At 43.5% G+C, this 25,000-nt stretch overlaps 2 protein-coding genes across 2 annotated transcripts in view; one reads left to right on the top strand and one right to left on the bottom strand.

The window, feature by feature from the left end:
* The window catches only part of LOC310771982 (WD repeat domain phosphoinositide-interacting protein 2), a gene marked incomplete at its 3' end in the record, with an annotated part of 12,751 nt that extends 551 nt beyond the window's left edge, over positions 1-12,200 (bottom strand). Inside the window, exons 1-9 of the mRNA XM_083664468.1 lie at positions 12,005-12,200; positions 10,777-10,859; positions 9,079-9,248; positions 8,820-8,916; positions 8,200-8,297; positions 6,406-6,498; positions 5,112-5,182; positions 2,701-2,814; positions 2,398-2,562 (exon numbers count right to left, since the gene is read on the bottom strand). Of these exons, the coding sequence (XP_083520594.1) occupies positions 2,398-2,562; positions 2,701-2,814; positions 5,112-5,182; positions 6,406-6,498; positions 8,200-8,297; positions 8,820-8,916; positions 9,079-9,248; positions 10,777-10,859; positions 12,005-12,078 (965 nt within the window). The remainder of the gene's footprint in view (positions 1-2,397; positions 2,563-2,700; positions 2,815-5,111; positions 5,183-6,405; positions 6,499-8,199; positions 8,298-8,819; positions 8,917-9,078; positions 9,249-10,776; positions 10,860-12,004) is intronic.
* Positions 12,201-17,777: 5,577 nt separating this feature from the next.
* Positions 17,778-19,454, top strand: LOC310771981 (E3 ubiquitin-protein ligase TRIM21-like; the record flags this gene model as incomplete). The annotated part of the gene is made up of 1 exon (XM_083664467.1): positions 17,778-19,454. The coding sequence occupies one exon, from the start codon at positions 17,778-17,780 to the stop codon at positions 19,452-19,454; it is 1,677 nt and encodes a 558-aa protein (XP_083520593.1).
* Positions 19,455-25,000: the final 5,546 nt, after the last annotated feature.

The raw sequence follows: 25,000 nt of genomic DNA, 5'->3' as shown, positions 1-25,000 counted from the left end.
CCTGAAAAGCTTATACACTTGCTGTTCTTAACAGTGATGCCTTTCACTTTTACCAGAAGCTGCAACAGCAGTTAGTTTGAATGAATAGAACTGGGTAGTTAGCATGAGCAGCAGCAGCAGTTACTTTGAATGAATAGGACTGATAGTTAGCTGTTAGTATGAGCAGCAGCAGCAGCAGTTAGTTTGAATGAATAGAACTGATAGTTAGCTGTTAGCATGAGCAGCAGCAGCAGCAGTTAGTTTGAATGAATAGAACTGATAGTTACCTGTTAGCATGAGCAGCAGCAGCAGTTAGTTTGAATGAATATAACTGATAGTTAGCTGTTAGCATGAGCAGCAGCAGCAGCAGTTAGTTTGAATGAATAGAACTGGATAGTTAGCATGCGCAGCAGCAGCAGTTAGTTTGAATGAATAGAACTGATAGTTAGCTGTTAGCATGAGCAGCAGCAGCAGTTAGTTTGAATGAATATAACTGATAGTTAGCTGTTAGCATAAGCAGCAACAGCAGTTAGTTTGAATGAATATAACTGATAGTTAGCTGTTAGCATGAGCAGCAGCAGCAGTTAGTTTGAATGAATAGAATGATAGTTAGCTGTTAGCATGAGCAGCAGCAGCAGCAGCAGTTAGTTTGAATGAATAGAACTGATAGTTAGCTGTTAGCATAAGCAGCAACAGCAGTTAGTTTGAATGAATATAACTGATAGTTAGCTGTTAGCATGAGCAGCAAGAGCAGTTAGTTTGAACGAATATAACTGGATAGTTAGCATGAGCAGCAGCAGCAGTTAGTTTGAATGGATAGAACTGATAGTTAGCTGTTAGCATGAGCAGCAGTTAGTTTGAATGAATAGAACTGATAGTTAGCGGTTAGCATAAGCAGCAACAGCAGTTAGTTTGAATGAATATAACTGATAGTTAGCTGTTAGCATGAGCAGCAAGAGCAGTTAGTTTGAACGAATATAACTGGATAGTTAGCATGAGCAGCAGCAGCAGTTCGTTTGAATGAATATAACTGATAGTTAGCTGTTAGCATGAGCAGCAGCAGCAGCAAGTTTGAATGAATAGAACTGGATAGTTAGCATGAGCAGCAGCAGCAGTTAGTTTGAATGAATAGAACTGATAGTTAGCTTTTAGCATGAGCAGCAGCAGCAGTTAGTTTGAATTAATATAAATTGATAGTTAGCTGTTAGCATGAGCAGCAGCAGCAGTTAGTTTGAATGAATAGAACTGATAGTTAGCTGTTAGCATGAGCAGCAGCAGCAGTTAGTTTGAATGAATATAACTGATAGTTAGCTGTTAGCATGAGCAGCAGCAGTTAGTTTGAATGAATAGAACTGGATAGTTAGCATGAGCAGCAGCAGTTAGTTTGAATGAATAGAACTGATAGTTAGCTTTTAGCATGAGCAGCAGCAGCAGTTAGTTTGAATGAATATAACTGATAGTTAGCCGTTAGCATGAGCAGCAACAGCTGTTAGTTCGAACGAATAGAACTGATAGTTAGCATGAGCAGCAGCAGCAGTTAGTTTGAACGAATAGAACTGATAGTTAGCATGAGCAGCAGCGGCAGTTATTTTGAATGAATATAACTGGATAGTTGGTATGAGCAGCAGCGGCAGTTAGTTCGAATGAATAGAACTGGATAGTTACTGTTAGCATGAGCAGAAGCAAGAGCGCTGCCTAACTTCATCACCAGAAAATCCAAGGAGAAAAACGTCACGGTACTCAACCGGGCACACTGATTGATTGACAGGTGATCTCATGGCACACCTGTTGGTGTGCCATGTCATGAAGTAAATGAATGTACACCGTAGAGCTGGAACAATTAGACTTATCAATTAGTTGTCAACTATTAAATTAATCGCTAACTATTTTGATAATCGACAATCCATTTGAGTAATTTTTTAAGGGGGGAAAAAAAGCAAAAAATTATCTGATTCCAGCTTCTTCTTACATGTGAATATTTTCTGGTTTCTTTCCTCCTCTATGACAGTAAAGTCAATATATTTGGGCTATGGACAAAACAAGTCATCTTGGACTTTTGGAAACACTGAGCGACATTCTTCACCAGTTTCTGACATTTTAGACCCGACAAATAATCGACAGGTTAATGGACAATAAAAATAATCATTCATTGCAGCCCTAGTGCAACATGTGTGAGCAGTGTGCATGTACAGATGTGTGTGTGAGCAGTGTGCATGTACAGATGTGTGAGCAGTGTGCATGTACAGATGTGTGAGCAGTGTGCATGTACAGATGTGTGAGCAGTGTGCATGTACAGATGTGTGAGCAGTGCGCATGTACAGATGTGTGAGCAGTGTGCATGTACAGATGTGTGTGTGAGCAGTGTGCATGTACAGATGTGTGTGTGAGCAGTGTGCATGTACAGATGTGTGCGCTCACAGGGCTAAGGCGCAGATGTTCTTGTGTGCGCAGAAGGGCAGTCGCACGGTGGCAAAGGCTCGCCCCTGGGTGAACATCTCTGTGACCTGAGCCGGCAGGTAACTGGTGGATGCCATGAGGACCTTTCCCAGGTACCCTCCCCATGTGGTGGGCTCCTCCGCTGGCCTACACACACACACACACAGACACACACACGCACACACACACAATATACTGTACAGTATATATATATGAGAAGCCTTTGTTTCTCAGAAGCCTTGGAGGCTATCTGGTGGCATGAGGAGGAGGTAGGAAGGTACGTACACATACTTCTCCTTCTGCGTCTCTAGTTTGAAAATGTGGACCGTCTCCGTGTTGCTGGAGGCCGACAGGTACAGGCCTTCCATACTGAACGCCAACGAACAGATGGTCACACACCTGCCATAACGAGCACATAAACACACGTGTACACTGGTCAGTCTATAGGCAGAATCACACCTGCCATAACGAGTACATAAACACATGTGTACCGTAATTTCCGCACTATAAGCCGCACCGGAGTATAAGCCGCAGCAGCAAAATTGCCTGTTTGTTACATATATAAGCCGCACCGGACTATAAGCCGCAGGTGTTTTAATGTTTTTTTTTTTTTAATTGTGTTTTAATGTTTAATTACCATATGTAAGGGTTCATGCACAGAGGGGATTGTCGGGAAAGAGATGGCTGTTTGAGGAAGCTCCCATTTATTAACATTTCAACAAAACAACATAACACAACACCACCTGTGTTTTTTTTTACAGTGCACACAGTGTCCGCGGTGTGGTGAAAAGAGGGCAAGAGAGGAAATTAAAACAGAAGTGGATTTATAGTTAGAAAGAGTGCTAAAGAAGAGAGAATTTTTTTTTTTTCCCCCGAAAAAATCCATAGATAAGCCGCACCGTTATATAAGCCGCAGGGCCAAAAAACGGGGAAAAAGCCGCGGCTTATAGTCCGAAATTTACGGTACACTGGTCAGTCTATAGGCAGAATCACACCTGCCATAACGAGCACATAAACACACGTGTACACTGGTCAGTCTATAGGCAGAATCACACCTGCCATAACGAGCACATAAACACACGTGTACACTGGTCAGTCTATAGGCAGAATCACACCTGCCATAACGAGCACATAAACACACGTGTACACTGGTCAGTCTAAAGGGCAGAATCACACCTGCCATAACGAGCACATAAACACACGTGTACACTGGTCAGTCTATAGGCATAATCACACCTGCCATAACGAGCACATAAACACACGTGTACACTGGTCAGTCTATAGGCATAATCACACCTGCCATAACGAGCACATAAACACACGTGTACACTGGTCAGTCTATAGGCAGAATCACACCTGCCATAACGAGCACATAAACACACGTGTACACTGGTCAGTCTATAGGCATAATCACACCTGCCATAACGAGCACATAAACACACGTGTACACTGGTCAGTCTATAGGCAGAATCACACCTGCCATAACGAGCACATAAACACACGTGTACACTGGTCAGTCTAAAGGGCAGAATCACACCTGCCATAACGAGCACATAAACACACATGTACACTGGTCAGTCTATAGGCATAATCACACCTGCCATAACGAGCACATAAACACACGTGTACACTGGTCAGTCTATAGGCAGAATCACACCTGCCATAACGAGCACATAAACACACGTGTACACTGGTCAGTCTAAAGGGCAGAATCACACCTGCCATAACGAGCACATAAACACACGTGTACACTGGTCAGTCTATAGGCATAATCACACCTGCCATAACGAGCACATAAACACACGTGTACACTGGTCAGTCTATAGGCAGAATCACACCTGCCATAACGAGCACATAAACACACGTGTACACTGGTCAGTCTATAGGCAGAATCACACCTGCCATAACGAGCACATAAACACACGTGTACACTGGTCAGTCTATAGGCAGAATCACACCTGCCATAACGAGCACATAAACACACGTGTACACTGGTCAGTCTAAAGGGCAGAATCACACCTGCCATAACGAGCACATAAACACACATGTACACTGGTCAGTCTATAGGCATAATCACACCTGCCATAACGAGCACATAAACACACGTGTACACTGGTCAGTCTATAGGCAGAATCACACCTGCCATAACGAGCACATAAACACACGTGTACACTGGTCAGTCTAAAGGGCAGAATCACACCTGCCATAACGAGCACATAAACACACGTGTACACTGGTCAGTCTATAGGCATAATCACACCTGCCATAACGAGCACATAAACACACGTGTACACTGGTCAGTCTATAGGCAGAATCACACCTGCCATAACGAGCACATAAACACACGTGTACACTGGTCAGTCTATAGGCAGAATCACACCTGCCATAACGAGCACATAAACACACGTGTACACTGGTCAGTCTATAGGCAGAATCACACCTGCCATAACGAGCACATAAACACACGTGTACACTGGTCAGTCTATAGGCAGAATCACACCTGCCATAACGAGCACATAAACACACGTGTACACTGGTCAGTCTATAGGCAGAATCACACCTGCCATAACGAGCACATAAACACACGTGTACACTGGTCAGTCTATAGGCAGAATCACACTCAAGAGATGAAGGCTAGTCCGTTACAGTGAAAGATGTCATCAGAAGCAGATGAGTCATCTTCAAACACTCGCTACCTCTTGACTCCTCGTCGAAACTCGAAGAGCTTCTGTCCCTCTGGGATGGAGAAGACCCGGATCACAGTGCCCTGAGAAGAGGGGACAGACACGAGAGACACACAGCAGAGAAGGAGGCAGTGAGACACGAGAGACACAGCAGAGAAGGAGGCAGTGAGACATGAGAGACACAGCAGAGAAGGAGGCAGTGAGACACGAGAGACACACAGCAGAGAAGGAGGCAGTGAGACACGAGAGACACACAGCAGAGAAGGAGGCAGTGAGACACGAGAGACACAGCAGAGAAGGAGGCAGTGAGACACGAGAGACACAGCAGAGAAGGAGGCAGTGAGACACGAGAGACACACAGCAGAGAAGGAGGCAGTGAGACACGAGAGAGACACAGCAGAGAAGGAGGCATTGAGACACGAGAGACACACAGCAGAGAAGGAGGCAGTGAGACACGAGAGACACACAGCAGAGAAGGAGGCAGTGAGACACGAGAGACACAGCAGAGAAGGAGGCAGTGAGACACGAGAGACACACAGCAGAGAAGGAGGCCGTGAGACACGAGAGACACACAGCAGAGAAGGAGGCAGTGAGACACGAGAGAGACACAGCAGAGAAGGAGGCATTGAGACACGAGAGACACACAGCAGAGAAGGAGGCAGTGAGACACAAGAGACACACAGCAGAGAAGGAGGCCGTGAGACACGAGAGACACAGCAGAGAAGGAGGCAGTGAGACACAAGAGACACACAGCAGAGAAGGAGGCAGTGAGACACGAGAGACACAGCAGAGAAGGAGGCAGTGAGACACGAGATACACAGCAGAGAAGGAGGCCGTGAGACACGAGAGACACAGCAGAGAAGGAGGCAGTGAGACACGAGAGACACACAGCAGAGAAGGAGGCAGTGAGACACGAGATACACACAGCAGAGAAGGAGGCAGTGAGACACGAGATACACAGCAGAGAAGGAGGCAGTGAGACACGAGAGACACACAGCAGAGAAGGAGGCAGTGAGACACGAGAGACACACAGCAGAGAAGGAGGCAGTGAGACACGAGATACACAGCAGAGAAGGAGGCAGTGAGACACGAGAGACACACAGCAGAGAAGGAGGCAGTGAGACACGAAGAGGAAGCGACAACAGAAACGCCTGTTCGCAGAGGCACAAAACACATCCAGAAATACACCCTGTTCAATTAAAACCACAAAGCATCCACATGAACAGACAGGTGTATCTGCCCTACATGAACAACAGACAGATGTTAACTGCCCTACCTTCTCAACAGACAGGTGTAACTGCCCTACCTTCTCCGAGGCTGTGGCCAGCTTGGTTCCACTAGCATCAAAAGCCAGAGCAGCTAGGGGGCTGTCATGAGCTGGGATCATGTTAGCCGCACGCTGGAAACAAAGACACACGAGCGCAGTGTTACACACAGTCACTGACCAATACACACTTATTAGAGACAAATGACTTGTTACACACAGTCACTGACCTGTCTGTCTGTTGTCAGTAATGCTGTCTATATGTTAATAGAACTGTCTGTTGTTGTCAGTCATGCTGTCTATATGTTTATAGAACTGTCTGTTGTTGTCAGTCATGCTGTCTATATGTTTATAGAACTGTCTGTTGTTGTCAGTAATGCTGTCTATATGTTAATAGAACTGTCTGTTGTTGTCAGTAATGCTGTCTATATGTTAATATAACTGTCTGTTGTTGTCAGTAATGCTGTCTATATGTTAATAGAACTGTCTGTTGTTGTCAGTTATGCTGTCTATATGTTAATAGAACTGTCTGTTGTTGTCAGTTATGCTGTCTATATGTTAATAGAATTGTCTGTTGTTGTCAGTAATGCTGTCTATATGTTTATAGAACTGTCTGTTGTTGTCAGTCATGCTGTCTATATGTTAATAGAACTGTCTGTTGTTGTCAGTTATGCTGTCTATATGTTTATAGAACTGTCTGTTGTTGTCAGTTATGCTGTCTATATGTTAATAGAACTGTCTGTTGTTGTCAGTTATGCTGTCTATATGTTAATATAACTGTCTGTTGTTGTCAGTTATGCTGTCTATATGTTAATAGAACTGTCTGTTGTTGTCAGTCATGCTGTCTATATGTTAATAGAACTGTCTGTTGTTGTCAGTTATGCTGTCTATATGTTAATAGAACTGTCTGTTGTTGTCAGTTATGCTGTCTATATGTTTATAGAACTGTCTGTTGTTGTCAGTTATGCTGTCTATATGTTAATAGAACTGTCTGTTGTTGTCAGTCATGCTGTCTATATGTTAATAGAACTGTCTGTTGTTGTCAGTTATGCTGTCTATATGTTTATAGAACTGTCTGTTGTTGTCAGTCATGCTGTCTATATGTTAATAGAACTGTCTGTTGTTGTCAGTTATGCTGTCTATATGTTAATAGAACTGTCTGTTGTTGTCAGTTATGCTGTCTATATGTTAATAGAACTGTCTGTTGTTGTCAGTTATGCTGTCTATATGTTAATAGAACTGTCTGTTGTCAGTCATGCTGTCTATATGTTTATAGAACATATAGTGCAACATGTGTTGCACTTTAAACTGCTGCTCTAGACTGTTCTTATGTTTTTATTTGTCTTATTTGTTTTTATGTATGTACTTTGTATTAACCCAAATTGCCCTTTTGGGACACTTAATAAATCTTGAATCTTGAACTGTCTGTTGTCAGTCATGCTGTCTATATGTTTATAGAACGGCCTGTTGTTGTCAGCCATGCTGTCTATATGTTTATAGAACTGCAACAGTTCCAATATACATTTTAAGCATTTATAGTTTATGCTCTTATACAATAAGTGAAACTTCAAAATAAGCGTCAATGATTAGATGTGCAACATTACAACAAAGCAATAGCCAGGAACACACAATTCAAAGTCACAGCACCTCGACCACACATGAAGTAAAAACGCTTCTGGGTAGAGAATGGTTATGTATGATGGAGAAGTGGTGTGTAAAGAAAGAAGAGTTCAAGAGAAAAGGCGCAAAGGATTTATTTCAAGACAAGCTCATATTAGAGCAAGTTGAGGAGAAGGATATAGTAGTGGAGAATAGTGTGTGTGTGTGTTGACCTACCAGGTTGACTGTGTCGAACACTTGGACCTCTCCTATCGTAGCACTGCCTGGATACGCCAGGTAACAGTTGTCATTACTGATGGAAAGGGCACACAATCCTGCAGAGCGTACACACACACACACACACACACACACACACACACACACACACACACACACACACACACACACACACACACACACACAGTCAGACGAAGGTGGATAAGATACAATACAAAAGAACCATATTTATCTGAACTTCAGAAATCCAAAATTACTTTTTAACCAAACAGAAATATTGAATCAAATATGTGGCGATCTAATTAATTGGGCACCAATCAGATTTCTGTTGCTTTTCTCATAAGAAATAGAAGCGTTTCAGAAGTCGACTGAGGAAACGTGAGGGAAAATCAAATCCATGGCTCTTGAACACATGCACGTTTCGAATTATGCGTAACCGTTTCACCAGTATTTCAATGTATTTTAGCCCTGATCCACTCGAAACCACCTCTATACCGAGGGCCTTGAGGGAGGCTCTGCTTTAAATGGTGGGCATGCAGGTTTTAGATGATGTTGTCAAGCTGTCAAGTGTCACAGACGCCACGTTGACAGCAACGCTCGCCATTGTTCAGCAGCGTCACCTGACGGGTTGGGCGGGGTCTCTCTGATGGTGTGCAGCACTTTCATGTCGCGGATGTTGTGGATGTACAGTGACTCCTCCAGACACACGATCAGCCTCTGCAGAGGGAACACCACGCAGCATCCACGTCATCGCTATCTCAGGTCAGCACAACACAATTCAACCACGCCACTGGAACACCCATGCATGTTTTGGAGTTGGACAGAGAGACAGACAGAGACAGCTGCTGTGTGCGCCACGTCTCCCCCGCCCCCCCTTACCTGTCTGTTGAGTTTGACGGCCAGTATGGTGTTGGAGTACGAGTAGTTGCAGATCTCGGTTCCCTTCTTGAAATGACAGACTTTGAGCTTCCTGGGGGCCTTCAGGCTGACGATGGCCACCAAGCTGCTGGAGAAAAGGCGCTCCACAATACACACGTCCTCTGTGTCCGCTGTGGACACACACACACACACACACACACACACACACACACAGACACGCACACACCGTTCCTTTGCTATATGTCATATGTCGCACTTGCTGCCTTCATGTGGGCTTGTGGGAATCATTTGGTTTCAAATAATTAAGGGTGTAAATGAAGGGGAGGGGAAGCACCACATAAATAACCACATACAGGCTGAATCATAAACAATAAAGTGACTGTGAATAAGCTCTTTGATCAACTTTCTATCGTACGATAAGAATGGTGCCTGTGTGTTCAGTATTTCTGTGGTTCTATGTGCCGTCATCACACTAGCTCATGGGTTTTTTACAGTGGGAGGCGGGCCGCCCCGGGGTAGTAGAGAATCTCAGGGTAGGCTCAGTGAATGGAGGTGGATTTTTTTTCACATTTATATTAGTTATCAAAAGGAGATCACATAGAATAGATCAATAAACGTGTGTGATCTGGTTAAAGAGATCATTCAGAGATACAGCAGCTTTGCCGAAATTTGATTGTTTTTCTCACTTTCCCAGTCAGAAACTAATAGATGCCTTCAGACTGAAGTACGTCAAACGGCAATTAGGGCTGGGCAATATAATCGATACGGCAATATATCGCAATATTTTATTTCCCGATACTGTATCGATACTTGGACGCCAAGTATCGCGATATTCATTTTTGTTTTGTTTTTTTGTTTTGCAGGCCATGCCATGCCAGGCCTCTGCATCTGGTGATTCCCACCCCTAATCGATAACTGCATCGATATTTCCCATATCGATGCGTTCAGTAACACTCAACAATCAGTAGTTTTGACTAAATTTGTCCACTAACTTATCAGTATAAAGTGATGTACATATTATTACACTACCTGGGTGGTACACAGTGTGTTTGTTGTATCTTTAGCTCTATTATTTAATTTTGAGTAAATTCTGTAGAATATCGCAATATATATCGTGATACAATCATATCGTGACCCAAGTATCGTGATGCGTATCGTATCGTGAGATCCTTGCCAATACCCAGCCCTAACGGCAATATCAGGCTATCGTGGCTCAATTGGTGTGTGTGTCATAATCATGATCCCAAAGGCATCCAGGAATTGAGCAAAAATAAGCAGGTAAAACTTGGGTGCCTTTTTCCAAGCTTTGTCTGAGGGGGTGGCGCCCACAGTGTCAGACTTTGAAAAGCCCTGCTCTAGCACACTGTGCATCTTGAGTGGATGGATGGAGCGAGTTCTAGATCAAGTGTATGTAGATCCATTGGGAGGTAGCTTGATGTGAGGACCAGTATTAGTTCTGCATTAGCAAGGCACTCTTTATTAATATTTAAAGTATCTGCGAGGCTCTAATGCAGTGATTGTGGCCTGTCTTGGACATCATGCATTACATATGATTAGCCGATAACCTTACAGCACTTACAGACTAAGTATGGATGTACTCTTTGTACCCAGTCAGCCCACTGACGGAATGAGTAGGATGCAGACAGCAGGTATGGGGGTATTCATGAGGAAGGACAGGGCTTAGAGAGGCATACTCACTACATTCATAAATCTGCTCCAATTTGTCCACAGACGACAGGGAGAAAAATTTGTATCCCGATGTGGTGCCAACAGCTAAGGACCTATAGAAAAGATAGAAATACACATGCTAACTGCATTTATCAATCAGAACTCCAGTAAGATGGGGCAGAATTATACACAGCATCCAACATTGTTATTGATGTACATGGAATTCCTTTGGAAAGACACCACAGAGGGATCATTTAGCTGCAGACTTGATTCCAGTCCCTGTCTCTGACTCTCCTCGGTCACAGGATGTAGTCAGACTGTGAGAGTGGTCACACGACAGGGGATGTGTTGCAATGACATCAGGCCTCTGTGGTCTAGTTCTCCCAACTTTTTCCACATTAAGGACCCCTAAACTGACACAAATTAGACCACGGACACCCATTTGATAAGATCTTGTCCCAGGGTCCCACCTCTGATAAGATGTTTTATTATAGAAAGTGTATGAACCCCATGACCAAAATACAGTCATTTCATTCTGTTACTTATGGATGGAATTATAGTGTGTGTGGGGGGAGTATTTCCCTTTTGACTGGGGACCCCCTAAAGCAGTGTTTCCCAAAGACTGGTTCGGGACGCACAGGTGGGTCGCAGGAGAACCCCACTTTGAGAACCACTGGTCCAGGCCAGGGCAGTCACAAGCAGACTTAGCGAAATGTCCTTTAAAACCATGGCTACATATTCACCAAACCAAAACACTATGGGAATGGGGTGTTCTGTTAAAAACAGTAACCCAGCTGCCGTCACAACTCTCATAGCGTTAGCAATGATAGTTAACGTTAGGCGGCAACCAAAAATAAAGCACGCTACGTTAGCTACACACATCTACCGTTAGATTACCGTATTAATCATCATAACTAGCTTCACTTCAGAAAGCGTACACGTTACATCATGATACCTGTGTGAACGTTAATAACGGCTAAAGTTAGCCCACACAACACCATGCTGGTACCGCTAGCTAGTAGCAAGGCTGTTGACGGCGGGGAATCAAGTGTGTCCGTTTCAATTAACTTAACGTTAGCTACGTAATGTTAGCGGCCGTAGTTCTCTTAAATCTGTGGAGCCACCTCCCAACTAGTTGACATCTAGCTCAATCACCCGTGAGGGGCCCAAATGATAATCCACACATAGCAAGCTAACGTCAGCTAGCTTGACAGCATCATAGGCCGTCCGATCCCTGTTCACTCCCCGGCCTCCTTACGTGTTGTCCTGGTTAAAGTTGGCGAAGAGGAGCTGGCTTCCGCCAGCACCCCCGCTTTGACTAGCCAGGTTCATGGGCTCGGCACCATCGATATATCAATCTTCAGTAGAAATAGCAACAGTTGGCCTGAAATTTGCACTGTGGTTAAAGGCAGAGAGGTGGCTTCACGAAGCCATCACTTTCCCCAGCCTTGTTGTAGTAGTGATTGTTGTTGTTTTTCAGAAGGGCTGTTGCTGCCTCTTCCTACGCATGCTCTAAAGTCGCAGCGTGTGACACATTTAAAGAGACAGGTCGATTCTCCGAGAGTAGAATTTGAAGGTATGTGATTAAAATGTAATCCTGGCCTGTACCCCGGGCAAACTTATTCATGTGCGAGATATTGCACCCAACAGCACGACAAAGTATAGCCTATGTGAGTTAACCTCTTTGAACTAACAGCTAGTAGACTGCATGTTCTCAACTTCTCACCAAGATGGTCAAAACACGTACAACAATAGCGACCTCTAGCGGCTCGGAGCGGCTGCGTCCGACTACCAGAGGTGGAGTGGGACAGAGTCAGCCCAGACAGATGGCTGTTCACAAATTGAAACACAGACTGAAATCGATACATGAGAGGCAGCAGCCAAAGTTCCTGACAAACACTGGAAATGTATTTCTTATACAGATTCAGCCTGGATCAGATTCAGCCTGGATTGGATATACTATAACGCAGAAATTGGACATTTGTGCCGCTTGCGCAGAGATATGCTCAATCCCATGGTTTTCTCCTGGATCTCTCTCTCTCCCCCCCCCCCCCCTCTCTCTCTATGGATATAATTATTTTGGGGGAAATACAGTAGCCTATGCTATGGAGTTGGCAATTTTTAATTTGACTTCTTATGTAAGAAAGAAATGCATACCAACAAAATATCCCCCTTCTGTTGTTTTTACAAATCACAGCATATCGATTGCATTGAAATTGCTTTGAAACTGGACTTAGATTATGAGTTTATTATCATTTTTGTACATGGTCCTGGTGTGTGTGTGTGTGTGTGTGTGTGTGTGTGTGTGTGTGTGTGTGTGTGTGTGTGTGTGTGTGTGTGTGTGTGTGTGTGTATGACCATCCGCATTTCAATCAGGAGAGACTAGTGAATTAATAAAATAATATTTATTACAATAAAGTGAATGATGCATTAAAGAAAGTATGATGAGAATAAGGTATTGTTATTAGTCTTTGGCGGTTAGACACCGCAGGGAGATCTTGAGAGAGCTGCATCAGCCCAGAGATGCATCCAGATATATCCCCCTGTGGAGTCTAGATACTGGTGGTGGTGGTGGTGGTGATGATCCCTCTCCTTCTGCGACTCATCATGATGAGACTCTTCAGACTGAAGAATCGGATAGGTCTGTGATGACCGGGAGGAGAGGGGGAGGTGGAGGGTGCGAGACTGACAGCATCGGTGTTGAGAGGCTGAATGAGACAACATTTAAGGAGACCGCCGCCAAGAGATTGGCTTACAATGGGAGTGAGAAATAATGTGATAGGCTTACACTGGAGGTGTGTGGGGTGAGAGGTGATGTGAGCAGTGATGTGACGCTATCCTATTGGTTAAAAGAGACTAGGCGGCAAACAGTCCCATTATTCAATTGAAGCCCGGAAATTGACAGTTTATTTGGAGAGTGTGAGTGAATTGAAGGGTGGAGAAATAAGAAGTGAAGTGAGGAAGTGTAAAGTGCAGATTATAGTCTTCCTGACTGAACTTACGTTAGAACTTAATATAGAAGCGCCCAGGGCTGTGTTTCCAGCCCCTTCTGGTATGACTTCTACACCCACGAGTCACGACTGCGTGGCGAGTGGCGACACAGACTTCAAGTTGCAGACGACACACTCGGACACACCGGTCATGGGCCTCTCTCGGCCCAGTTGCACAAAGCACCTTAGGTTAAGATTTCCCTTAGAGTCAGAGTTAAGGTGTCCATAAAATAGAATCGGCTGCACAAAACACCCTTATATCCTGTGCTTATGTTTTCCTTAAAATATTTAACATTATGGAGAACATCTAAGGGTGTTTTGTGCAGCGAATTCTATTTTATGGACACCTTAACTCTGACTCTAAGGGGAACCTTAACCTAAGGTGCTTTGTGCAACTGGGCCGAGCATCTCTAACGGTGACAGTGGAACAGTGGTGCCAGGACAACCACCTCTCCCTGAATGTCTCTAAGACCAAGGAGGTCATGGTGGATTACAGGAAGGAGAGAGAGACTCACACCCCACTCACCATCAACAGCACAATGGTGGGGAGGGTGGATAGCTTCAAGTACCTGGGAGTTAACATCCACCAGGACCTGACGTGGCGCGCTCGACTCCTAGGCTCGCCCGCTGTGCGGCCTCGCACACCCTGCAGCTCGCCCAGCTGGCCCTGCAGCTCGCATGCTCCTTGATGGCATACTTCAGATATGCTGGATCACGTGTCCTGCAGCTGGCAACATACAGCTGTCCATGGTGGATGAAGAGGCGGGTCTGAAGCCAGACTCCGACTTATTTTTTGTGACATCACTGATCACTGATGATCTCACAGTGGGATTTATGACATCACTGATGATGTAACACTTCACTGAGATTCATGACATCACTGATTATGTCACAGTGGGATTTATGTCATCACTGATGATGTCACAGTGGGATTTAAGACATCACAGTGGGATAATCACAGTGGGACATGGGACAGACAGAGAGACAGAGAAACACAGAAACAGACAGACAGACAGAGCCCTAGCTCCCATTTATTTACTGATGATAGATCATAACATTATGACATCATCAGTGATGTCATGATGAATTGGGATGTCAACAGTGATGTCATAAATCCTTCCCTGCTGAGGTTGTAAAAGGGGTGACCTTAGCTAGTGGTCTCAGTGTTAGATATGTCTTATGCCAGCTGTCTCCTATCTGAAGAGCACTTTCTGTGTTCTATCTGTCTGGATGTGTTCATTGATCCAGTCACCATACCATGTGGAGACAACTTCTGCAAAAACTGCATCACTCTATACTGGCATATGAATGTCCCATGCCAGTGTCCCATGTGTCAAGAGGTATTTGACAGAAGACCTAAGCTGCCAGTCAATACTTTCATATCTGAGATGGCTGCTCAGTTCAGAAAGTCAGTGAGTAGACAGAAGACAGAAGCTGAAATCCAGCAGATGGTCCAAGAGGGACAACTGAAGATGCAGGAGATCAAACAGTCCGTAGAGCTCAGCAAGGAAGATGCAGACAGAGAGATCGCAGAGAAACAGGCTGAAGGCTTAATCGAAGAGCTGGAACAGATGCTTCAAGATGAACAGTGAGAGACAGAGGGGGGTTTGGAGAGAAGAAAGAGAAACTACTGTGTGCAAGAGAGGACAAAAAACAATACTTGTCTGGGAAATGTGTTACTTAATCTTGAATATGATGATGATGATGAGTCACTATAAACTCAATGCCACAAACACACTGATGAGCGGAATATTATGGGAGCATTGAAGTGTTTAATTTTATTTTAACTTTAGGGTTGTATTCTGTTTCCATGTCTAATTGACAATGTGAATAAATAACAATTTTACTCAAATCATGGCTCAGAGAACTTATGTAACGGCATTGTGTAGGTGGTACTTGCAGCAACCCATGTTAAGGGCTTGCCCAGGGGTGGATACGAACCGCCGACCTTCGGCTTGGGAGTCAAAGACACTAACCACTGCGCCAAGAGACCTAGCTCCCTTGGCGGAGCTAATTAACATGCCTTTATACTGGGGAGTGAGTTTAACCAATCCACTCGCTAGTCGCTACCTCATTGGACTAACGAGGAATCAACGCTGATTCACCTCGGTTACACTTACATATTAATGACATTGGTATATTGTCATATTTTCTCCCCATGCACAACATAATATATATATATATATATATATATATTTGCTAATAAAAATAAATTTTGGCCACTCAAAATGATTTCAAATGACATGTATATTGTTTTCTGTACATACTGTATATACTAGTGGAATACTCGTCCCTGTGTGACTGGTCATTTAGTCAGGCCTCACTCACAGAGTTGGCATGCAGCCTCTCCTCTCTCTCCCCAGAGTGGTTTCATATAGTCCTCTTCAGTGGCTGAATACAACTCAGCTCACCTGTGTGCTGCTGCACTCTGGAGCACCTGTGTGCTGCTCCAGCGTTCACTGGCTGACTTAAACTGTGCTCAACCTGTGTGCTGCTCCACTCTGGAGCTCTCCATGGTGCTGAACGTGTGTACTTAATTGAACACGGAGGTGGCAATTTGATTAATTAGCAAGGGCCCGTTCTCTGCCCAGTACGTTGATGGAGAGGCTGCTCTCTCCATGGGCCCCTCCACCCCAGGGACCCCAGTGCCACCACACTGTCTGTATTCATGCCCCTGTGTGAGTCACAGTCTTTGGCTATGTTTTTGTTCAGTTGCACGTCTGAACAAGTCGGAGTGGATCGTGTTTACAACATTTAGTCATTGGATGAAATGTCAAATGCACTTTTCTGTGAACTGATTGAGAGATAATCTATCTAGACACAGCTGCTCGTCGTCCTTTTCTGTGTGGATCTCGGAGCAGAGAAATGTTAAGTAGATTACCATCTTTAGTAGAAAAAAGTAACCACAAAAGCTCATCCTTTGGTTAGCCTACTGTTCAACAGTAAGTACTGCAGGCCTAAACTCTTCTCCTGACTGCTCAGGTCTGCAGATGTGAGAGAGCTAAAGTGGATGTGGTGAAACGGCTGTGTGCCTGGAGGATCAGAGGATGAACGATGGTCAGGTAGACTCCAATAATGTCACTTTAATATGAATCATGATCCAGTAAGGAGCATTTACACATCTAAATCTTAGTTTCATATGTTTCACCAGTCAGTGTGATGAGTAAAAACATTAAGAAATAATGGGCCATAATGGAAAAAAGTATTTTAATTAATACTTTCTTGTGTTATCCTCTGGGTTCAAATTTACAAATGTTCTTCTTCTTCTTCTTCTGGGGGGGGGGGGGGGGGTTAAATCCATATGAGCAGCTGCAGATGAAGAGTGACGACAACAACACACCCGACTGATACAGTGATGACATTTTGGAATATGTGTTTTCCTTTCCACCATCCAGGGAGGTCAGAGAATGAGATGATCAAAATTATTTTAATTGCCAAGGTATGTTTTCACATACAGTCTATGGTTTTCACATACTAGGAAATTGTCTTGGTGTGGTTGGTGCTCAGGTAACATTGAACAGAATAAACATACAGAACAAATATACAAGACATAAACAAATAAGATATAAATAATTTAGGTCAGATGTGTCATTATAGTCGTGTCCATTGAATGAGGAAACAAAACACAATTATTAACATTACCTGCAGTAAGAGGCGGAGCAACACTGGAAAGACAGGTGTATCAGCATCACATTCCTGAAGTCAAACTGAATGTAACTCAGAGCGACAGCACTGCTGCAGTTACAAGAGTTTCTCTCTTTCTTTCAAAAGAAAACTAAACCTAAGTTCATCAGGTCTTTCTCAGCAATACAGCAGAATCAGGTGAGTACAGCAGATCATATAATTACTGTTTCAAACAGAGCAGCAGTGACACATCATTGAGCTGTATGTATCCAGATGGGATGTTTCCCTCTTTTCATTTTGCACTGATACAATATACGTGTCAAATTATGTTTTCCCTGAAGTGCAATTTAACTACATAACTCAAAATGGCTTTTGATCATAGGTATTCCAATAATCTATTCTATCTAGGTCTTAGATATGTCTGCTGCCAGCAGTGTCCTATCTGAAGAGCAGTTTTGGTGTCCCATCTGTCTGGATGTGTTCACTGATCCAGTCTCCACACCATGTGGACACAACTTCTGCAAGAAGTGCATCACACAGCACTGGGATATGAATGTCCCATGCCAGTGTCCCATGTGTAAAAAGCTTTTCTACACGAGACCTGACCTGCAGGTCAACACTTTCATATCTGAGATGGCTGCTCAGTTCAGAAAGTCAGCTCAGATGAAAGCCAGCAGCTGCCCACAGCAACCATGTGCCAAACCAGGAGAAGTTCCCTGTGACATCTGCACTGGGACCAAAGTGAAGGCCCTGAAGTCCTGCCTGGTGTGTCAGGCCTCCTACTGTGAGACTCACCTGGAGCCTCATCTGAGAATCACAAGCATGATCAAACACAAGCTGATCGATCCTGTGGAGAACCTGGAAGACAGGATGTGTAAGAAGCACAACAGACCACTTGAGCTGTTCTGCAAGACAGACCAGATGTGTGTGTGTCTGCTCTGCCTTGTTTTAGACCACAAGTCACATCACTTTGTCCCTCTGAAGGAAGGGTATGAAGGAACGAAGGCCGAGCTGGGGAAGACAGAGGCTGAAATTCAGCGGAAGATCCGGGAGAGACGACTGAAGATTCAGGAGATCAAACACTCAGTCGAGCTCAGCAAGGAAGATGCAGACAGAGAGATCGCAGACAGTGTGCGGGTCTTCACTGCTCTGATGCAGTCTGTGGAGAGAGGCCTGTCTGAGCTCATTGAGACAATCGCAAGGAAGCAGAAAACAACAGAGAAACAGGCTGAAGGCTTCATCAAAGAGCTGGAACACGAAATCTCTGAGCTGATGAAGAGAACCGCTGAGGTGGAGAAGCTGTCACGCACTGAAGACCACATCCACCTCCTCCAGAGCTTCACATCCCTGTCCCTGAATACTCCTCCACACACCACGGACTGGACAGAGGTCAGTGTCCATCGTTCATCATATGAGGGGACTGTGAGGAGAGCTGTGGCCCAGCTGGAGGAGACTGTCAGGAAAGAGATGGAGAAGCTGCTTGAGGCTGAGCTGAAGAGGGTCCAGCAGTATGCAATAGATGTGACTCTGGATCCTCATACAGCAAATCCCCAACTCATCCTCTCTGGTGATGGGAAACAAGTACATCATGGTGATGTAGAGAATAATCTCCCAGACAACCCAGAGAGATTCTCTGCTTGTCTCAATGTCTTAGGAAAGCAGAGCTTCTCTTCAGGAAGGTTTTACTACGAGGTTCAGGTTAAAGGGAAGACTGACTGGGATTTAGGAGTGACCAGAGGCTCGATCAACAGGAAGGAACACATCTCACTGAGCCCACAGGGTGGCTTCTGGGCTATAGTGTTGAGGAATGGAAATGAGTACAAAGCTGCTGCTCACCCTGCTGTCCTCCTCTCTCTGAAGATGAAGCCTCAGAAGGTGGGGGTGTTTGTGGATTATGAGGAGGGTCTGGTCTTCTTTTATGACGTAGATGCTGCAGCTCTTATCTACTCCTTTACTGGCTGCACCTTCACTGAGAAACTCTACCCATTCTTCAGTCCCTGTATGAATGATGGTGGTAAAAACTCCGCCCCTCTGATCATCACCCGATGTAGTGGCCCCTGCAATCTGTCACATCATAAATCTATCCTTCTCTGAATCAGTATGTCCGGAAAAATGGAAAATTGCTAAAGTGATACCACTCCCAAAAAATGTAAAACTGCCATTTTCAGGACCGAATAGTCGGCCGATAAGTTTACTGCCTGTCTTGAGCAAATTAATTGAAAGAATTGTATGTGAACAAATCCAATGCTATTTTTCCATCAACAATCTAATCACTGAATTTCAACATGCATATAGAAAAGGACGTTCTACAGCGACTGCTTTAACACAAATGACAGATGACTGGCTGAGAGAAATTGACAAGAAGAAAATGACTGGGGCTGTCCTGCTAGATTTTACTGCAGCATTCGATGTAATTGATCATGGATTGCTGCTGAGAAAACTAGCAAATTATGGTTTCTCTCAGCCAGCCATGGATAAGAAACTACTTAACGAATCGTTCACAGACAGTTTTCTTTAATGGTAGTTATTCACAAGCTAAATCAGTAAGATGCGGAGTGCCCCAAGGAAGTTGCCTGGGACCTTTTCTCTACACCATTTTCACTAATGATCTGCCTCTTGTACTGAATAACTCCTCCATCTCCATGTACGCAGATGATTCAACTATATACACATCGGCGTTCACAGAAAATGAATTAAATACTGTCCTTGACGCAGAACTGAAATCAGTAGTTGAATGGATAAAAAATAATAAACTTGTATTAAATACATCAAAAACAAATAGCATTGTATTTGGTTCAAGTATTGCCCTTAGTTCAAACCCGGTCTTGAAACTCTCAATAGACAATGTGACAATCAATCAAGTCCAGGAGACAAAACTCCTTGGAATTATATTAGACAATAAATTAACTTGGTCAAAACACATTGATAAACTTGTAGTTAAAATGGGTAATGGGATTTTTGTTGTTAAAAGACGTGCAAAATTTCTGTCGCCTGTGATTCTAAAGCAGGTTATTCAAGCTATAATTTTGTCGTATCTTGATTATTGTCAGTGGTGTGGTCTAATGCTGCAGTGACCAATCTAAGGAGACTGCAGATGGTACAAAATAAAGCAGCTAGGATTGCACTTCGTTGTGATCATAAAACAAATGTGTCAGCCATGCACAGCTCCTTGGATTGGTCATTTGTAAAAAATAGACTACTCTATTCACTTCTTATGTTTATGTGGAATATTCTTAACACTAAAGACCCCTTATCTCTGTATGAAAATGTAACTCTAAGTCATAACAGGCACACATACTCAACTAGACATGCTACTGCAGGAGGTTTTACACTTCCAGTAGTTAGAACAAATGCGATGAAAAGAACTGTCATGTTTAGAGGTATGCAGGAATGGAACACCCTTCCCACATATATTACACAAAAGAAAAGCAAAAAACATTTTAAATTATTGGTAAAACAGCACTTACTACTGTGATAATATATAATATATATGGTGATGGTAGTAGTTATATGTATAATTATATATATAAGATATGGTAATGGTATATACACATAATATGTGATGTAGTTTATGTATATTCTACACATCTGTAATGATATGTAAGTATTTCTGATGTATGCAATACCTTGAAAGGTACAGTATGTATGTATGTAATGTCCAAAACTGTACCGTTTGTACAGAATGTATTTTTTACACAGAATGTAAATTTTGTATGTGATTGAAACTATGCAAATTGTTTGATGTCTTGAAACTATGCAAGTTGTTTGACCCCAGGAAGAATAGCTGCAGCTCTGCTGTAGCTAATGGGGATCTTAAATAAAGACAATAAAGACAATCTCTTCTGTCAGTCAGTAGTCACACAGATGAGGCTAATCATTTGTTTTTCTAGGATTCATTGTCATTTAAGATAACGCATTTAAAAATGTTTTTCCAAGGTATCTCCTATAGCCATTCTAATGTAGATTTGTTTTTAAATAAAATAAAATAATATGTGAAAAACTTCATGCAAGACAAAACAATGCAGTAGCACTGTTGTGTGTATGTGTGTGTGTGTGTGTGTGTGTGTGTGTGTGTGTGTGTGTGTGTGTGTGTGTGTGTGTGTGTGTGTGTGTGTGTGTGTGTGTGTGTGTGTGTGTGTGTGTGTGTGTGTGTGTGTGTGTGTGTGTGTGTGTGTGTGTGTGTGTGTGTGTGTGTGTGTGTGTGTGTGTGTGCGTGCCCGTAAAACTATAGCCTATACTACAAACAAACAAAAACATGGGACAAGTCAAGAGCGAATCCGTCCATTTTGAAATGCTTTTGTTTGTTAAAGAGGTCAGATTGTTGATCTGCTCTCAGGTTTGCCTACTTATAAAACAGTCGAGTGTCTTTTGACCCAGTTGATTGTTTCAGTGGCTGCTTCTCCCCCACACAGCCAGCAGAGGTCAGTCACAGCAAGCACAGCTAACACACTGATACTGCTGCATGGCCTTAAACACTATACTGTTGCTTCAACATCAACAGTGACAGACAGAGGGGGGTTTGGAGAGAAGAAAGAGAAACTACTGTGTGCAAGAGAGGACAAAAAACACTTGTCTGGGAAATGTGTTACTTAATATTGAATATGATGATGATGATGATGATGATGATGAGTCACTATAAACTCAATGCCACAAACACACTGATGAGCTCCTATAGGAATATTATGGGAGCATTGAAGTGTTTAATTTTATTTTAACTTTAGGGTTGTATTCTGTTTCCATGTGTAATTGACAATGTGAATAAATAACAATTCAACTCAAATCATGGCTCGATTCTCTGAACCCACATTGATTATCCATTTTGAACTTACATATTAATGACATTGGTATATTGCTATATTTTCTCCCCATGCACAACATAATATATTATATAATGTATATCTGCTAATAAAAATACATTTTGGCCAGTCAAAATACATTTCAAATGACATGTATATTGTTTTCTGTACATGCTGTACGTACTAGTGGAATACTCGTCCCTGTGTGACTGAAAGGAAGACTGGCCTTATCACTGCCTGGGCATCTGTTGAAGGCCCACAGCACAGGACCAGTGTGAATCCTCACCATGTGATAGAGAATAAATTCTATACATCCGCTAAATGTGATTATTTATAACAGCTTATCTACCAAATGAATTGAAGCCATGAGTCCAGGAAGATTCAACATAAAAGTATATTTAATACCATACATTCTCTGCAATATGTATATTGACAGAGGGCATGAATCTCAATGTACACATGTCTGATCGATGTACAGAGTCAAATATTCAGCAAATGGCCGACAGTCAACATATGCTTTATAGGCAAAGGTAGGCAGAGAGAACCAGAGAGGAGGAAGGGGGGGTGAATTGTGTCAAGGTTTCAGCAAAGAGAAGTCCTCTGCTCTGGGTGAAATGTCAGTGTGAGTCTATGTGTCAAATGGCATGGCCTATAGCTTATTGATTAATGTGTCAGATGTCATGTTAACTTATATTTTTCTCCAACACCATGTATGAACACCTCATAACCACTGGGCTACAGCACAGGCCTCAGGAATGACTAGGGGACAATCCACCCTACAGTCTGCATCAGCTGTATTGCAGAGGAAGGAGAGGATCTCTCCACACCAAACATCAGGCTCTAACAAGGTGAAGGACGGCACACCTGTCCTTCTTCAGGGGAATGATGACCCGCCTCCTAAAGGCAGTGCTCTTTACATAGGGTAGCAGACGTCACACTCACTTACCAGCAACTTCCTTCCCAGTTCTGACTACTTCCTCCTTCTAATTTTTCCTTGCGGTTGGAACCTTGGAACTTGGAGGCTAAAAAGCATGACTGTGTTCCCACAGTCGTAGAACACAATACATGCATTTGTCTTTAGAGACATGAATGCTGATATATTTAACTGAGGATTGTAACCTACCTTAAGCAGTGGGTTACAATCCTATTCAGGATATCGTTTTTTTTACAGAACTGAGATGGATTTGTTTTCTTCTTCTTCTTCTTGGTGCTCAGGTAACATTGAACAGAATAAACATACAGAACAAATATACAAGACATAAACAAATAAGATATAAATAATTTAGGTCAGATGTGTCATTATAGTCGTGTCCATTGAATGAGGAAACAAAACACAATTATTAACATTACCTGCAGTAAGAGGCAGAGCAACACTGGAAAGACAGGTGTATCAGCATCACATTCCTGAAGTCAAACTGAAAGTAACTCAGAGCGACAGCATTGCTGCAGTTACAAGAGTTTCTCTCTTTCTTTCAAAAGAAAACTAAACCTAAGTTCATCAGGTCTTTCTCAGCAATACAGCAGAATCAGGTGAGTACAGCAGATCATATATTTACTGTTTCAAACAGAGCAGCAGTGACACATCATTGAGCTGTATGTATCCAGATGGGATGTTTCCCTCTTTTCATTTTGCACTGATACAATATACGTGTCAAGTTACGTTTTCCGTCAAGTGCAATTTAACTACATAACTCAAAATGGCTTTTGATCATAGGTATTCCAATAATCTATTCTATCTATCACATGACATGTATTCAAAAATTACGTGTGTTAAAGTATTATTTCCCATTTCCACTTTAGGTCTTAGATATGTCTGCTGCCAGCAGTGTCCTATCTGAAGAGCAGTTTTGGTGTCCCATCTGTCTGGATGTGTTCACTGATCCAGTCTCCACACCATGTGGACACAACTTCTGCAAGAAGTGCATCACTCAGCACTGGGATATTAATGTCCCATGCCAGTGTCCCATGTGTAAAAAGCTTTTCTACACGAGACCTGACCTGCAGGTCAACACTTTCATATCTGAGATGGCTGCTCAGTTCAGAAAGTCAGCTCAGATGAAAGCCAGCAGCTGCCCACAGCAACCATGTGCCAAACCAGGAGAAGTTCCCTGTGACATCTGCACTGGGACCAAAGTGAAGGCCCTGAAGTCCTGCCTGGTGTGTCAGGCCTCCTACTGTGAGACTCACCTGGAGCCTCATCTGAGAATCACAAGCATGATCAAACACAAGCTGATCGATCCTGTGGAGAACCTGGAGGACAGGATGTGTAAGAAACACAACAGATCACTTGAGGTGTTCTGCAAGACAGACCAGATGTGTGTGTGTCTGCTCTGCCTTGTTTTAGACCACAAGTCACATCACTTTGTCCCTCTGAAGGAAGGGTATGAAGGAAAGAAGGCTGAGCTTGAGAAGGCAGAGGCTGAAATTCAGCAGAAGATCCGGAAGAGACGACTGAAGATTCAGGAGATCAAACACTCAGTCGAGCTCAGCAAGGAAGATGCAGACAGAGAGATAGCAGACAGTGTGCGGGTCTTCACTGTTCTGATGCAGTCTGTGGAGAGAGGCCTGTCTGAGCTCATTGAGACAATCGAAGAGAAGCAGAAAACAACAGAGAAACAGGCTGAAGGCTTCATCAAAGAGCTGGAACAGGAACTATCTGAGCTGATGAAGAGAACCGCTGAGGTGGAGAAGCTCTCACGCACTGAAGACCACATCCACCTCCTCCAAAGCTTCCCATCCCTGTCCCTGAATACTCCTCCACCTCCATACACCAAGGACTGGACAGAGGTCAGTGTCCATCACTCATCATATGTGGGGACTGTGAGGAGAGCTGTGGCCCAGCTG

This window comes from Poromitra crassiceps (assembly GCF_964638095.1).
Source record: "Poromitra crassiceps genome assembly, contig: HAP1_SCAFFOLD_1667, whole genome shotgun sequence".
NCBI classification, from domain to species: domain Eukaryota; kingdom Metazoa; phylum Chordata; class Actinopteri; order Beryciformes; family Melamphaidae; genus Poromitra; species Poromitra crassiceps.
Note: the sequence above shows the minus strand (reverse complement) of the source record. Positions and strands in the feature narration are given on the sequence as shown.